The sequence below is a fragment of the Tamandua tetradactyla genome, chromosome 6 (genome assembly GCF_023851605.1).
Source record: "Tamandua tetradactyla isolate mTamTet1 chromosome 6, mTamTet1.pri, whole genome shotgun sequence".
Lineage (NCBI taxonomy): Eukaryota > Metazoa > Chordata > Mammalia > Pilosa > Myrmecophagidae > Tamandua > Tamandua tetradactyla.
The window spans coordinates 58,892,418-58,910,047 of record NC_135332.1 but is presented as its reverse complement, the minus strand read 5'-3'; the positions used below and the strand labels follow the sequence as shown (position 1 = coordinate 58,910,047).

At 37.7% G+C, this 17,630-nt stretch overlaps 1 protein-coding gene across 4 annotated transcripts in view; it reads right to left on the bottom strand.

Moving 5' to 3' along the window:
• KIAA0753 (KIAA0753 ortholog) overlaps positions 1-17,630 on the bottom strand; it is a 76,011-nt gene that overhangs the window by 16,298 nt on the left and 42,083 nt on the right. For 3 of the 4 annotated variants that reach the window (XM_077165612.1, XM_077165611.1, XM_077165613.1), the window contains exons 8-13: positions 14,066-14,295; positions 12,656-12,822; positions 11,694-11,813; positions 8,711-8,800; positions 1,754-1,832; positions 694-777 (exon numbers count right to left, since the gene is read on the bottom strand). In XM_077165612.1, the coding sequence (XP_077021727.1) occupies positions 694-777; positions 1,754-1,832; positions 8,711-8,800; positions 11,694-11,813; positions 12,656-12,822; positions 14,066-14,295 (770 nt within the window). Of the gene's footprint in view, positions 1-693; positions 778-1,753; positions 1,833-8,351; positions 8,442-8,710; positions 8,801-11,693; positions 11,814-12,655; positions 12,823-14,065; positions 14,296-17,630 lie in introns of all 4 variants that reach the window. The other variant, XM_077165614.1, reaches the window with a different exon arrangement.

Sequence of the window (17,630 nt, the reverse complement as noted above, 5' to 3'; positions counted from 1 at the left end):
ACTCGCTCAGCCCTAAGACTTCCATGCAAGTAAAGCAATAGGTTTCTTTCTAACCTCTCCTGAGATCTGATGGACACAGCTTGTACTTTCCATTCCCCATACCTAAGCCTAGGCAGGGTACGAACAGTCCCACGAATGTTAAAAACAAGCCCTCCAGAGGAAGAGAAGGGTGGATAACAACAAAATATGTTTTTATTTTTCTCAAATGTTTCCATTTTTTCCTAGGCCACCTTTTCTTTCTGCTAGGCCACATATGGTCAAACACAAGGCACTGAAAGCATGCTTGCCTCATGACAAATATTAGCCCTAAGAATAAAGGAAATTAGGCCAGTTATGTGGGCAACTAGGCTGAATGAGAGTCACCTTGGGCTGCCCTCGTTCTGTTGCAGCTATCAGGCCCCAGGGCTGTTCTGTGCACATGCTGTGTCATCAGGAGGGGCGAGAAGGAGCCACTGGCAAAAACCTGTGGCTCCACAGATCTGTGAGCTGTGTACAAGGCTGATCTAAGTTACAACACTAAATATACATTGTAAGAATTAACATGCCAAATATGAAAAATAATTCCCACCCTGTTTGAGCAGAATAATCTACTGTTTGCAAAGTAATCTGCATATCATTTTCCTTAAAATCAAAGACATTATCATGTATTAATACCAGTGTCAGTCCAGAATATCAACACTGCAGAGCACAGACCTCCTCTGCAGGCTGGGATCTCTCTGTGTTTACTGATGGGTGATCCTTCAAATACGTATTTGCCTCCAGAGAAGAATTGACTCTCTATTAAAATAGACAAATATTTTAATGTTAGAAACACTTATAACCTATATTAGAACAAATGAATGGTGTTATAGGAATAATTTCAGCATGGCATTGTGCATTAGCTTTAGCTATATTAGGCCTTTTGCAGCAATTCAAAGCACTGTGTCTTCATGAAAATAAATGCTATGTGTCGGTCTAGTTTTCCATCCTTCTTCTTCCCTCAACTTTGGAAACACTGCCAGAAGAGCTGTGCATTTTTACACAAGTCCCTCAATTTCTCTGTTCTCCCGTTTTCTCAACAATAAAACAAGGAGGTTGGACTACTGAATCTCTAAGAGCCTTCCCAATTCTCCATTCCCGAGACTTCCATGGTCTCTAACAATAAGTTAACATTTCTTAAACTAGAAACACAGAAAGAAGTTTAGCCATCTATCCAGGGACCCAGAAAGATCAGAATATTCTTCTGGGCCCCCATCTACTCATACAACAAGACTGCTTCTACTTCCAGGGGGGACCTACTGGGTCTGGCCCTAGAATGTGGCACACTCTGCTGATGAGACCATATGTAATTCATCTTCAAGAAAGTACTGGTTTATGTACAGAAGCTGTCCTTACACCTCCCTCCTTTGGAAAAATGGAGCCAATTGTTTTAAACCACTGAGATGAAACACCACAGCATTTCATTAGGAATAGAAACAGCAATCTAAACTCTTTCCCCCAAGTAAAACCTCACCTTTCTCAAAAGTGGAATTTTCTCTCTTTCATCCTTATTTCTATTCCTTTATCCACAATGAAGACACACCAATAGTGTGTGCTGTCTGGGGCACCTGAAAGGGGTCCAGGAAGCACTCTGCCCATATTCGGCACCATGTATCAAGCCTGCAGCTTCCAGTTGGCAGACACTTAGACCTACAAAGGGTCAGTGTAACCTCTGCAGCAACTCTTTTTATTCTAGAACTTTCAAAAGGCAAGCAAATGAGATGAATTAGATTACCTGGGCCTTGACCAAGAGAGGCTTCAAACGCTCCAGAACTGCCTTCTCTACATTGTCCGCTAACTGGGAAGCAGAAACACTATTTAGAAATAAAATTGAAAATTAAAATAGAAAGCAAGAATAGATCCTATTTTGTACATTTATTTACCACTCCAGGTGAGGGAAAATTAAAAGATTATAAATACTACAGTGCTTCTCTAATCTCAATGACCAATAAATATCCAGGGGATCTTGTTAAAACACAGTTCTCATTCAGTTGGTCTGGATGAGGCCTGAGATTCTGCATTTCTAACAACCTCCCACATAATGCAATGTTGCTGGTCCTGGCCATGCTTTGGGTGGGAGGGTTTAGCCAACATCTGAAGAAGTATTTTAGGTGTTTAGTACATTTTTAAAAAATAATGACTGCTCTTAAACTACTCAACAGAAGATGTCTAGGTTAAGGTGAAAGAGTGAACAAATGAAACTACCACCCTATACCCCACTAAAACAAAAGAGCTTTTTTCCCCAAGAAATAAACTTATAAGGACCAAACGAAAAAAATATACTTGGTGCTGGAAAACCAAAGGACAACGTGATAACTAGCTTAGCTTGCCTCAAAAAGCTGAATTCCAGGTCAGTCAGCAATGGGAAAAACTGAGAACCAACATCTTTGTAGGGCTAATAAAAATAGGTACAGTACTGGCAAGACCAGATAACTCTAGACCAGGGGGGAGTTTGGAGAAGGTGGCTTAAATATGGTAGACAAGAGTCTAATGACGTTTGAGAAATCAGGTCCCTAGATCCCTTCCCTATTTCACAAAACTGGGCTTGCCTCTCTCCAACTCTAAGAGAAGTCTGGTCACTTACTCTCTGGAAAGGGTAAAACAGATGGTCTCTTGACTAAGGGACACCAATCACAATACAGGCTATAGGTGCCACACTGAAAAGAGGGTATCATATATGCATGCTGAAGGCTGAATGTGAAGACCCACCCACCACTCTACCCCTCCCACAGCCCCTAGGATGCTGGCATCCAGACCAGGCAGGAGATGAGAAAACTTTGTCTCTGGGAAATCTGAGCAGCCCCAAAGGAAAGATCTGAAGACCAATTTAAACCTTCCTGGCAATGCGGGACAGAAATCCTAGAATGAGCTGGGAATCAGCATCAAGGGATTGAGAAAACCTACTCAACCAAAAGGAGGAAGAGCGAAATGAGACAAAATAAAGTGTCAATGGCTGAGAGATTCCAAACAGAGTTGAGAGGTTATCCTAGAGGTTATTCTTATGCATTATATAGATAATCACCTTTTTAGTTAACATGTAATGGAGAGGCTGGAGGGAATTGCCTGAAAATGTAGAGCTGTGTCCAGTAGCCATGTTTCTTGAAGATGATTGTATAATGCTACAGCTTTCACAATGTGACTGTGTGATTGTGAAAACCTTGTGTCTGATGCTCCTTTTATCTACCTTATCAACAGATGAGTAAAACATATAGATTAAAAATAAATAAATAATAGAGGGAACAAATATTAAAATAAATTTAGTGAGTTGAAATGCTGGTGATTGGTGAGGGGGAAGGGTAAGGGGTATGGCATGTACAAATTTTTTTCTTTTTTCTTTCTATTTCTTTTTCTGGATTGATGCAAATGTTCTGAGAGCTGATCATGATGATAAATATGTAACTATGTGGTGATACTGTGAGTTACATACCAAGAATGGAATGATCATATGGTAAGAATGTTCATGTTTGTATGTTGTTATGTTTTAAAAAATAATAATAATACATAAATAAATAAATAAATAAATGCCCACCCTAGAAGACTCTAAAGTTTCAGGAATCCTTTCATGAGATGATAGTACAGATAACCAGATATCCATAAGAAAAAAAAAATGATCTGCATTTCATCTCCTTTATAAAAATTATTGCAAAATGGATGATAAACATTAAAATAAAAACTAAATCTATAAAGCATTTAGAAGAAAACATAGAATAGCTTTGAAATCTTAGCACAGGCAATGACTTCTTAGACAATTCACAGAAAACACTAACCATGAAAGAAAAAATTGATAAACTGGTATTACTTGAAATTTTTAAAACTTCTATTTATCTAAAGATACTATTAAGAATGTATAGGCAAACCACAGAACCAGGAGAAAATATTTGTTGTACATTTCTGAAACAAGACTCATATCCAGAAAATAAAATAAAATAAAATAATCTTGCATATCAATAACAAAAAAATAAATAACAGGCAAAAGACTTGAACAGACACTTTACAATAAGCACTAGAAAAGGTGTTCACCATCAACAATCTTCAAGAAAATCCAAAATAAAACCATGATGAGATACCACCACACCTTAATCAGAGGATTAAAAATTAAAAAACTAACAAGACCAACTGTCAGCAAGGATGCAGAACAACTAGGACTCCTAGGCATTACTGATGGGGGTATGAAGTGGGACAATTACTTTTTTGAAAATGTGTATGGCAAGCTTTATAACATTAAATATCTGCGTATCCTATGATCCACAAATTCTACTACTAGATATTTATCCAAGAGAAAAGAAGCACATTTCTGCAAAGAGTTGTACAAGGATGTTTGCATCAGCTTTATTCATAGTAATTAAAAATGGAAACAATCCAAATCTTCATCCCTAGAATAGATAAACAGATCATAGGATATTAACACAATGCAATACTTCTAAGCAATAAAATGGAATGAACTATACTGATCTATTTACAACATGGATGAATTTCATAAATATTTTGTTGAGCAAAAGGACCCAGACACAAAGGAGTAGATACTGCTGAATTCTATTCATATGAAGTCCCAAAACAGGCAGAACTACTCTAAGGCAGTAGAAATCAGAAAGTAGCTGCCCCTGTGAAGTACAGGGGTGGTAGGGAATGACTGGAGAGAGTGACTCTCTGGGGTGGAGGTGTTCTTTATCTTGACTGGGGAATTGGTTACTCAGGTATGTGCATCTGTCAAACCTCACTGACCTGTACCTTTAAGAGCTTTGCATTTTATTATATGCAAACTACACCACAATATATTTTTGAACATTGAAAGCATGCATGCTCAGAGGGTAATCAGTCTTCTACTTTTAAACATCAGAAGATTACTGAGAATTGCTAGATAACTGAGGAAGGAAAAGAAAGGTCAAAACAAACAAAGCCTCAGAGGAAACAGATTATGCAGGACAAAGCAACAAAAAAAACCCTATTATTAATATATTCAGTGAGAAGGACCAAGTGGAGAGAAAGTAAGCACATGAAAAGTTGTTCAACATCATTAGCTATTAGGGAAATGCAAATTAAAACGACCAAGAGATAGACTAAAATACAAGTGGTCAGTGAGAGGGAGGGGTAAGGGGCCACTGATTGTACGCGATATATGGACTATATGTGTGTGAAGATTTGTCAATAAAAATAAATTAAAAAAAAAAGACTATGAGAGATCACTACATGACTATCAAAATGGCTAGAATTAAAAATAGCAACAATACCAAACGTGGTAATAATGCAGAGAAACTGAATCCCTCATACACTGCTGTTAGGAATGTAAAAATAGTACAATCATTCTGGAAAAGAGTTTGGCAGTTTCTTACAAAATGAAACCTGCAATTCATACAACGCAGCAACTGCAATTGCACTCCTAGGCATTTATCCCAGAGAAATGAAAATTTATGTTCACACAAAAACTTGTGCCTCATTAACTATAAACTGTGAAAGGGCTGTATGCTGTATGAATATATCTCAATAAAACTGCATTAAAAATGTGCATGAATGCTTATAATAGCTCTATTCAGAGTGGTCAAAAATTGGGAACAATTCTGATGTCTTTCCAAGGGTAAAGGGTTAAATAAACTGTGGCCCATCCATACTATGGACTAGTACTCAGCAATAAAAAGAAATGAACTAACCGACATTCGAGAATAAACTTGGAATATGTCATTGGTAACAGAGTCCAGCAGGAGTTAGAAACAGGGTAAGATAATGGGTAATTGGAGCTTAAGGGATACAGACTGTGCAACAGGACTAGATACAAAAACTCAAAAATGGACAGCACAATAATACCTAATTGTAAAGTAATCATGTTAAAACACTGAATGAAGCTGCATCTGAGCTATAGGTTTTTTTTTTTTACTATTATTATTACTTTTATTTTTTTTCTCTATATTAACATTCTATATCTTTTTCTGTTGTGTTGCTAGTTCTTCTAAACCGATGCAAATGTACTAAGAAACGATGATCATGCATCTATGTGATGATGTTAAGAATTACTGATTGCATATGTAGAATGGTATGATTTCTAAATATTGGGTTAATTTCTTTTTTTCCGTTAATTAATAAAAAAAAAATTATTTGTGCTTAAAAAAAAAAAAAAGAAATGAACTATTGATGCATGAAACAACCTGGATGAATCTCCAGAGAATTGTGTGGAAAAAAGCCAATCCCCACAGGTTACATACCGTATGATTCCACTTCTATAACATCCTTGATGTCACAAAACATATGGAGAACAGATTAGTGGCTGCCAGGGTTAGGGAGGGGGAGGTTGTGGCAGGGAATAGGTGTGGCCATAAAAGGGCCACAGAAAGTTCTTCATCGTGAGGGACACGTGCTGCATCTTGGCCTATCAATGTCAGTGTCCCAGCTGAGGTACTGTACTAGTGTGGGAAGACATTACCACCGCAAGAAACTGAGTAAAGGCTACAAAGGATTGCTCTATATTATTTCTTACAACTGCATGGGAAGCTACAATTATTTCAAAATAAATAGTTTAATTTTAAAAATTTCCAATAAAAAAATAGTCTTCAACTAACTATTCTACACCCAATAAAATTATCAGCAAATATTAGGGTAGAATAAAGAAGTCTACCCTCATACCTAGGGTTAAAGAATTTAGACTTACAATGCCTCAAAAGATTTACTTTCCATTCATCCTTTCTCAAGAAGCTACATTAGGATGCCCTCCCTCAAAACGAGTGAGGAAGATGACAACATGAGATATTGGAAACAGGAGATCCCTATGTCAAGAAGTTCCAGCTCCCACCTTTACGACCTGCTGCTACTGAGTATACTTCCCTCAACGGCTGGCCAGAGAGAGCTTACAAACAGAACATTACAGGAGAGTCCATATTTCCTGACTTCTTCTAGAAGTCTAGTGTACCTGGTTCACCTATGTCCAAATGTGGTAATCCCTAGGTTGCCAAGGATTTCCTGGAAAAGGGCTCCTACACACTCTTAGGGAAGCTCAAGTCAGATTATGATCCAGACTGCTTAGCCTATTTTCCCCTGGCAGTCTTCATCTAGTACCAACAGTATCACTCTTTGTTTAGCTAGGTTTGTGCCTGCATCTCAGTTTTCAAAATTAAACAATATGTTGTTGGGGATACACATATTGGTGGTAGATATACAAAAAAGAAAAATGAAAAGATTAATATGGGAGTCGGGATGGTTGCCTCTTGGAGCAAAGAGGGGGGTAGAACTGGAGAGAGACACACAGGGAGCTTTTGAAGTAGGGGTAATGATTATTTCTTGGCTTGGGGTAGTGGTGCATGGGTCATTTCATATTTTAGATTGTGCATGCACATAAAGTATGCTCTCTCTCTATATATATATATATATGCTTAATTTTTTAAATATAAAATAAAGGATTAATGGAGTTCAGGGAATTAAGCTTTTATTATATGGTACAAGGACAAAAACACAGGTAATCAAATTTCAGTATATTAAGGTCACCCTTTTAATAGCTAGAGATGACCAGAATGAGCTGCCTCTGAAGGTAGTGACTACCTCATCACCGGGGGGCATGCATGAATATGCTGGACAGTCAGTTTGTAGAAATAGGACACAGGAGCTGGAAGCATCAAATGGGGGAAATGACCCTTCTGATTCCAAGATTCTATGATTATGACTCAAAATCTTAATGACAGTCAAAAATCTGGGCCCTCAAGTGAAAGAAACCACAGCTCTTCTAATCTGTGTCTATAACGATTGGTGGAAGAATGCACGGCTGTTTCAGCAAGTGTTCTGTTTATCTGACCTCAGGGTGAATTATTATTCAGAGCTGGAAAAATGAGCCAAGTTTAGCAGCAGCAATTGCATCAACTAAATGTTTTAACAAACTACTTTATGAATATAGTTAGGTAGTATTTCATAAGGAATGAGTGGCATAAAGCAACCTCATTAGAAAACCTTAGATTGCATTCAAACTAACATGTGTAACACAATTATCTATATGCCTAACTATACAAACGGAACATGTACATCATACTTGCTTTCTGCCCTCAGAAGGACTGGCATATGGCTAGAGAAACATACTTTTTTTGAGGGCAGCATGAATAAAAAACTGATATGACTGATTTTTCAGGTGGAATCTCCCCAAGATTGTAGATTTTTTTCTCAGTTCTCTCCAAACTCCACATGAAGGAAAACTTTCTAGCAAAAATACTGTATAACATACATGCAGACGTGCAGGTATTAACCCATTCATTCATTCATTCACTCATTCATGCAGTGAGATTGGGTCTAAACAATGCAAGCTAATGGTTGAAACTATGTAGACCAAACAGAAGAGGCATGTGTCCTCAGAAGCAAACACACACCTCAGTTTTTGGAGGCTATTCACTTCTTCCGTTCTGAGTTCACTCAGTTCCTTTGTTCTTGTGGAACTTTCAGCATCAAGCCAACTGAGCCTATCAGACAGCACAGAGAGTCACACCAATGCTGCCTCAAAGCTGGCATGGTTTCAGTACCACAGAAAAGGAAGAAGAGTAGGATTCCCTTGGGCTCTAATCTAGGCTCCACCTCAGGTTTCTTAAGTGACTTCACAGACTTTTAGGCAGGCAGACAGCTAGTAAACCTAAGTATGACAAGAACTAAACAATCTGGATTGGCTGTAAAAATAACTGGATGGTCTGGAATAGGTCTGCCTGCCTTTCACTATTCAGAAACAGATATTTACCTCAGTTGTTGTATTTTTTTCATTTCTTCAATTTTTAATTCATCTAGTTCCTTCAATCTTTTGGAAGTTTCAGCATCAAGCCAAGCAAGCCTAGCAGACAGTACAAAAGAGTCAAACCAAGTCTGCCTTGAAGCTGCAGAGTATCAATACCACAGAACAGACCAGGTATCAGGATCCCCCACGGCATCAATACTGCCTCCATTAAGGACTGAGTAGGCAAAGTACCCTCTGGGCCCCATAATGTCTTCCACATAGTGTTCTGTGTAAAAAGACATCTAAGTGTAGAACCACTCCTGATTAATGTGCAGAGTTATGCGCCCACAAATGTTCTTGAGAAAACTAGCCACCACTGTACTTGGGATATTTCTTTCAACTGCAAAAGAAAGACTTTGTGGTATCTTCAGGTTTAGACTAAGAAATGGACTCCCAAGAGAGTCATAACAGCATAATAAAGCCAAATACAACAAAAGGGAAAAAGCTAATTTGGAAAAACTTTATAGTACATGGAAGGGCTTTGATTATTTCAATTTAGGATATGTGAATATAATCAAATTATTTAATGGCCCACTTTCATTTCTGCCTTCTGGTAATTGGAAAAACAATTTCAGTCAACAAATGCAGGGTACTAGTGACAGAGGAAGAATGTAAGAGGCATGAGAAAGTGCTTGCTAGCTGAAAACCCCTTCACTTTGACGAAGGTAAGCACTCCAGACTTTGAGAGGAAAGGGGGTGGCCTTCAGAGTCCCCAGATAAGCCAGCAGAGAGGCTGGTAGCAGCCACGAGTCAAGAACCACATTAGATTTCCCATATAATACCAAAGGGTCATCACCAGCAGAAGTGGAGACCAGCCAGTACACCTGGGGCCAGCCCAGGGGTTGCAGCAGCAGCTGTGTCCTTATGTGGGAAGCCCCCTTGCCCAGTGCCCCCATCCCTGTTCAAGCACTAAGTACTTACCATTCCCTAAGGGAAGGCACACCGACCCCTAGTGGGGCAGCAACAGTACCGGCATCACCTCTGGTGGCTTAGAGCATTTGCTTTGGCCCCTTTTACAGGATTCAATTTGGCCCTCAAGCTGGTCTGTGAGCAGTGCCAAGAAGGCTGCCGCCAAGAAAGGGCACCCTGAGAAAGCTGTTAATTGCTTTAAAATCCCTAATAGTAACCAAAGTAAGATGGGCAGGGTGGGGGAAGGCAAAAACCTCTTTGAATCCTTTGTCTGCTTTGCCTCTCATATCCAACTAATCTCCACGTCCTATTGACTATACCTGTTCCTACACACTTCAAGACCCAGCCTAAATGTCATCCCTGAGATTTCTTCCCTAGTTCCTCCAGACAATGAGTACTTCATACCTATTTCTATTAGAGTATTAATTGATTTTACTGTCCCTACTAAGCTATGCCTCAAGGACAGGACACGTCTTACTCATTTGTGAATTGTCCTAGCATTGGGGATGTGCCAGTTTAAATCTGCTGTGTACCCCAGAAAAGTAATGTCCTTTAATCCTCATTCAATATTGCTGTGTGGAATCTCTTTGATTGTTTCCATGGAGAAGTGACCCATCCAATTGCAGGTGGTAGTTTTTTATTAGATGGTTTCCATGTAGGTGAGTCTCCACCCATTTAAGGTGGGGTTGCTTACTGGAGCCCTTTAAGAAAGTGAACCATTCTGTAAAGTTACAAGAGCCACCAGTACTGACAGAGCCAACAAAATAGACAAAGTCCCAGGAAAGCCACTGAAGAGAAAGCTAGCAGATCTTGCCACATGCCTTTCCAGCTAAGGGAGAAACCTTGAACATCATCAGCCTTCTTGAACCAATGTATCTTTACCTGGATGCCTTAGATTGGACATTTTTATAGCCTTGATTTAACTTGGACATTTTCATGGCCTTGGAACTATAAACTAGCAATTTAATAAATTCCCCTTTTTTTCTGGTATATCACATTCTGACAGCTTGCAAACTAGAACAGGGGATGAGGACTGGCCTGTCATAAGTGCTCACTCAATGTCTGCTGGATGGAAGAATGAATAATGAAAGCATACAGGACTATTACAGACTCTGTTTCTTGTTCTCTTTTCTTCTCTCTCCCTGACCCTGACCCCCTTCTTTCCTCTCCTTCACTACAGATTGTCCCTCTGTGCCTCTGTTCTGATTTCGGTCCTTAAGGTAATTCAGATTTAAAATAAATAACCTCCTTATTGGTTTTCTCTACCTTGAGTCTATGCTTCTGCTTACCTTACACATACCTGTCAGATTCACGTTTCCAAGGCACATGTTGAGCCAGAATTCATGAGCTTCCACAGGCAAGGGGAGTAGTCATGGTGGAGCCCAAATTTTGAAGCCCACCATGTCTTGCTCCACTTCTGCAACCTCCTCACTGACTCCTCCCTTTATTTACCCTATGTTTCAGCCAAATTAAACTACTGCTTTCTCTGTATAAAATCCATAGGTACACATCCTGTTTTCACTGTCCTCCTCCCACGGAATATCACCTCATCTTCCCATATTTAAATCCTGCCTATTCTTCAAGTCCTAGTTCAATTTCTGTCTCCCCTGATGAAGCCTTCCCAGATCTCTATGGCAAGAAGTAATCTCTCCGTCTTCTAAACTCTCTTAGTACTTAATCCTTTAGTTCTTAAGGCACATAAATGATCTGCTTAAAATTATAGTTAATTACACTTCCTGTCTATTGACTGCGCTGGGATTATGCTTACTATTTTTTTAAATATTTGTAGAGCTTACAACTGTGCCATGTACAAAATAAGCAATTATATACATTTGATATACATATAATTGTTGAATGAATTAAATGAGAAGTAATAAAAGAAAGGTTAATATAAGCTTTATAAGTTTGGCAGAAAGGTTTAGTAATCTACATTTTAAATAACCAGCTTTATTCTTAGAGGAAAGAGAAGATAGGATTCACTTTTAGATTCAATGTAAAAGGAGACCTTCAAAGTTCAAAGACTGGCAATGCCGGCACAAACCTGGCTGCTTCCTGCTCCACCGCACCTAGTGGACGGCTTTCCTCTGGAGCATCTTCTTGCTGGAAAGACTGCTTATCTGTGGCATCTTTTGGACTGGATTTCCCCTTTATCCATGCAGCACTGCAAAAAGTGGGAAAGTATACTTTTGTTATTAACACCTGACATTGAATGATTCCTCCAAAGGTGCCAGCTCAGAGAAGTCAAGAGCATTAAATTAACAGTATCTAGAGAACAGGGGCTCTAAAGGAAGCTGGAAAAAAGAAGAGTGAGAGCCTCCAGGACTCAGGCTCAGTGTCAAAGGGTTCAAGAAGTTCCCTTTGTTTCAGCAACACAATCACATTTCTAAAAGAAAGAACATCCATCAATTGCAATGAACTTCAACAAAACCCTGTTAGAATGTATACATTTGGGTCACTAAAGATATTCCATATTACAAAAAAATCCGTATTTTTTTCAGCATAGCAGCTTCTCATCCTCCATTTGCTATAAAAGGAGGTATAAGATGGTAATGTCAGTATTACCCTAATTGTTCGCTAAAGTCTGTTTTTTTTAAATGGTTTTATAATTCATAATTATCTTACCTTGGAATAGGAATTATCTTTAAGTATGCATTCACTTAGGCCATTAAATGTCAGGTGCCATGCTGGACACAAGACATATAGAGATAAGAAAGGCATAGTCCCTGCCATCAAATAACTAGAATCTATAAGGGAAGGGACAAGTGAAGGGAAGCCAGCGACCGTCTATACGATGGGTGATGGGGTGTCCTATGAGAAGGACTCCCACCATAGCTATTAACCAAGAGGCTCTGGACAAAAACTTTCCATGTATTACCCAAATAAGCCTATTTTCTTAACGGGAATTAGGGCTGCTGCTTCATTTGCTCTAAGCTGTAAGTCACCTTTGATGAGTAGAGGAAAGACAAAATGACAAATCCAAACAGTCCTTTGACTTTTATGTACCATTTAGGGGAGGCTGGTGGAGATGTAGGGTTTGGAGGTATCCAGGGAGTCTTATGATCCATCACAGGCTGTTGTTTCATTTTTAATCTGGATGAGACTGTCGTCTGTTGCAATCTGCTTTTGCTGTGAGGTTGGTTTGGTTTACATCTTTCAGCTTTGTGGAGTTCCTGTAAGTGAGAAGTATAAATTATAAAAACAAAAAAATATTAAAGAAACTCTGATTTCAACCTTTGGCTTACTGAAGCTTCAAGTATCCCGACCCAATTTACTCATTCATTCAGCAAAAACTGAGTGGAAAGCAGTGGGGTAGAAATGTGAGGAAAGGAATATGGAGAGTGAAATAGCCCTGGTAGGCAAAAGGGGGCATGGATATGTAGGATTCCATTTTATTTATTTTTATTCTCATGTTTCCTAATGAAGCCAGAAAAAATGTTGACTTGTATTGTTTAGAAGTAAATTATCAATCATTCTTGGTTAAATTGCTTAATTTCCCTGAGCCTTAACTTATCTATAAAATGAGGATAAAACTTTCTTCCCACACTTCTAGAAGATTAAATGGGCTAACATAGGGGAAGTATGATAACAATGAAGGTAGAAAAACTATCTAAATAGAAAGAATCAGGCTATTTTAAAACACTATAGAGAATGAGGTTCTGTCTCTGGAGAAAAGCACCAAGCTGAATTTCTAAAGGCTCATTTGTGACTTCCCAGTGATCTCCAAAATAATCTGTTTGGAAAGGAGTAAAGACTTGACCCTAATCCATGACCTGTCAATAGCTTGTCATAATGGCTAAATATACTAAATATTGACATAGGCCACCTGACAATATATAGGTTTGCTACAGAAGCCTGTGGATACTCTCATCCAAATGGTAGAAATTACAGTAGAGGTATTTAGACTAGGAGATGGCCCTAGTCTAGTAAGTGACTTTTAAATAGAAACTTAAAATTTTATACAGTTTTAAACCAAGTTCTAATGACCCAGCTGGCTCCCAAAGCCACATTAGAGTGAGTTACTATTATTAGAATGACTATTATTATCGATATTTAGCCTTAGCTAGAACCAAGCCACAATTCCCTCAAATCTCACACTTAAAACAGCAGAAGGGAAAAAAACCTAAATTTAAAACAGCTTGCCCTTTCATGACCTTAGCATCCAATTAGTTAGGATCCTATTGAACCAGGAAAAGAAAGAATACCCTAACCTGGTACCAATACTAAACTTTTTTTTTTTAAGAAAACCAATCTGGAGCTAAGCTAAATCGGCTTAGCTTAGGTAGGTGGACTCAAGGGCTTTGGCATCCAAATGCCTGACAACTCAAATACTGGCTGCACCATTTCTAGCTTGTGTTACCTTGAATTAATTTCAGATAAATATAAATTGGCCACAAGAAAGCAGAGATTTCATACTTGGAGTCTTGCAGGTGCCAGAGCTTCTTTCTTCCTAAAAGGTACATTCTCAGATGCAGGTTTCTTTTTCACTGCTCTTGTTTTTGCCAGAGCTGATGCCTCTTCTTTGAAGTTTACATTTTGGTCTAGAACAGACAGAGCTTCTTCAGGAATGATATCCACATCTAGTACTTCAAGCTCATTCTCCAACCTCTGGGTCACTGGAAGCTCTGTATCAGGTTGATATTTATCTAGGTGAATATTTCAGAAGCACAGAGAGAAAATGCTATTCAGTCAAGTCAGCAAGAATGATTATTTATAGATAGATGTGCTTCAAATATTTATCTTTATCTCTGTTAAAAACTGAACTTGGTGGCTTCCTGCCAAAATTACTCCCCCTCCTATGAATACTATTGCAATTCTATCAGTATTATCCTTTGTTAAAATCACTACTTAGAAAATATAAAAGAAATAATATCCCACTTAACATTAGTGACAAAAATGATACAGCACCCACAAATAAATCTAACAAAAGATAAACAAAACTTTAATAAAGAAAATTAAAAGGTATTTTGAAAGGACATGAAAGAAGGCCTATTTTCATGAATGAAAGGCCTAATATTAGTGGAATGTGGAAGAGATCTATAGTACCAGATATGAAATCTATGATAATTAAGGCAATGTGGTATTAAGTGCAGGAATAGGCAGAAATCAGCGTAACAGAATGAATGTGACTGGTTGCATTACACATCAATGAGCATAAGCTGGATTGTTCAATAAATAGCTGAAATTACTGGTATCCCTAGGTAATAATAATAATAATAATAATAAAGTAAAATTCAGTTATTGACACACACTAAACAAAACCCAAATTTTAAATGGAAGAAAGATCTCAAAGTGAATGAAAACTTTAAAGCTTTTAGAAGAAAATACAGGAGACTGTCATTAAGATATCAGAGCAGAAATAGCTTTCTTAAACGGCTTTTCTGTACAATACAGAAAAATACTGATTCATTAAAATTTAGTGACACCAAACTGCAACTTCATTCCAATAAAAAGATCCCATAAAATTAACATATAAGCCAGATCTTGAATTTGATATCTGTAATGTACTTCATTAACATGAGATGAACACCTAGAATATAGAAAGAATTTCTACAAATCTATGACAGGCAATCCATCAGATAAATAGAAAGTGACAAGTCAGAGAGAAAACCTGTCCATAAAAATATGAAAAGATGGTCACTAGCAATCAGAAAAATTCAGAACAATGAGATACAGTTTCACATCCACCAGATATGCCAAAAAAAAAAATTTAAGTGTGACAATACCTAGTATAGCAAAGGTGTGGAGAAACAAGAACTCTCCAGACTATGGGGGAGAAGGATAAAGTGTCTTCAAAGTAGAAGATCAACTTGATTGCTCTAGGAAAGTTGAAGATGTGCGCACACTGTAACCCAGCAACTTCACTCCTAGATAAAGACTCTAAACCTAAAGGAACTCTTTTACATGTTTACAGGGAGGCATAAGCACAGATATCCATTCCATCTGTTTATAAAAGCAAATAACCGGAACCAATCCAAATGTCCATCAATAAGATATGAAAAATAAACTATGCTATTTTCATAAAAAGGGAAATCTATATGGAAGTTAAGTTAAAAAATTTGAACCCATGTATGAATAAGAACTCTTGCAGACACAAGTGAGGCAAAAGTACACTGCAGAATGATGAGCACTACAAGACATACAAAATATAAAATATATGAAACAATAATTTATATTGTTTATGGATACATGGATAGTAAAAGGGTAAAAACAAAATGGTACATATTACAGCAATAACAGCAACCACTGCTGAGGGAGGGAGAGGAATGCAATAGAGAAAGAAGTTTTAAAAGGGACCTCTAATCTACCTGTCATATTTTATTTCTAAAAAAATTTTCCAAAGCAAAAACATTAAAATCTGTTAAATCTGGGTAGTGGATATATGGGTGCCTTTTATTTTCACTCCTTTTTGTATGTTTACAAACATACCAATAAACAATAAATAAGAAAACAACATTCAGACTACGTTAACAGTAGTATGTCAAGGGTCAGATTCCCCTGCATCACTTCTTCCTCAATCTGGTACTTTTCAAGGCTATCAGAGTTATACAGCAAGATAATATAAATGAGAAGAAAAAAAGCTAAGACTGAATCCTCAGTTTGTAATTTATTTATTAACTCCAAAGTTCACATACAGGGAGGCAACTTGAATCTGACCTCTAGATTCTAAGGCTTTTTCAATTGTCATCTGTATAAATCAATATAAAAATCCAATACAAATTCCATGAATAGCTGAGACTGAGAACACTGCTGGTGGTAGGAAGGGAATCACCTTCCTTGTTTCTGACTGGTTATACTATTGAAATCAATCATTACAAGAACATTTCAGAAACTGCTGAAGAACTATACCAGCTAATGATTATATAAATCACAAGATAGCTGATCTTTCACTCAAGTCCAGTTCACACATATTTTCTAACTGAAGAATGCAGAGAGAGGGTTTTCACTCAAATGACACTCTATGACATTTTTTTGAGTGGGTAGGATGGAAAAGAAGGGGATGGGAGCACGAAAGGAAGAATTAGGTAGTGACTGATTTAAAAAAATACTAAAATAGAAAATGAAATAGAAAAATGAAAATGTGACCTGTTGAAATTCAGATCACAACAAAATTATAAAAGGGATACCACATCCTTCCTTATAAGAAAATGTACTAAACTTGCTAACAAGTAGCTAACTATATCCACATCTAAATTTGTAATCATGAAAACAATTATCATAATCATCACGTCCCTTATATTTTCCCAAAACTTCTACACTTCATGTATAACACAATCCACATTCATCACCTCATTTGAGCCTCACCATGACATCACAAGAATAAGAAAGAAAATGATTACACAATTTTTCAGATGAGGAAATAAGAGTCTGTGTTTTACTCAAAGTCATGAGGAGAGTAAGGAGCACACTTTCAGCCCAGGGTGCGGAGGCTGCGTCCGTGCTGTCCTGCCAGATGCCGAGGCTCCCTTCTCTGTGACCACACAGCTTTATCACTCAAAAACCTGACAAAACTCAATTTAAAATGGACCCCAAAGAGTTTCTTTTCTTATAATATGTTATTTTCTCTAAAAACTTGAGGTCATTATTATGAATTAAAAACAATATGTGATGTTCATTGCACCTGGCAATTATGTAATTTGCTACTCATCTCAGCCACATATGCCAAATACTGTTATCCCCATTTTATAGATGAAAAAATTCAGCTTCAGAAAGATTAAGTCATCTGCCCAGCATCATGAAATGGCAGAGATTGGACTAGAAACTTGGTGTCCTTGATCTAAGATTTTTCTACTTGATTTCCTGCTTTCCTACATTTTTTCCTATAATGACTTATAAACTAGCAGATTTTCCAACTTTGGTCTTTGAAGCTCGTTCTCATTTTTCACTAGTCAGTTGATGGGCACCTCTAATCTCCAAACATCTCTATGTGCAGGTATGGAATGTTCTCCGCATTTCCTCCACAGAAACATAAGTGAGCCTC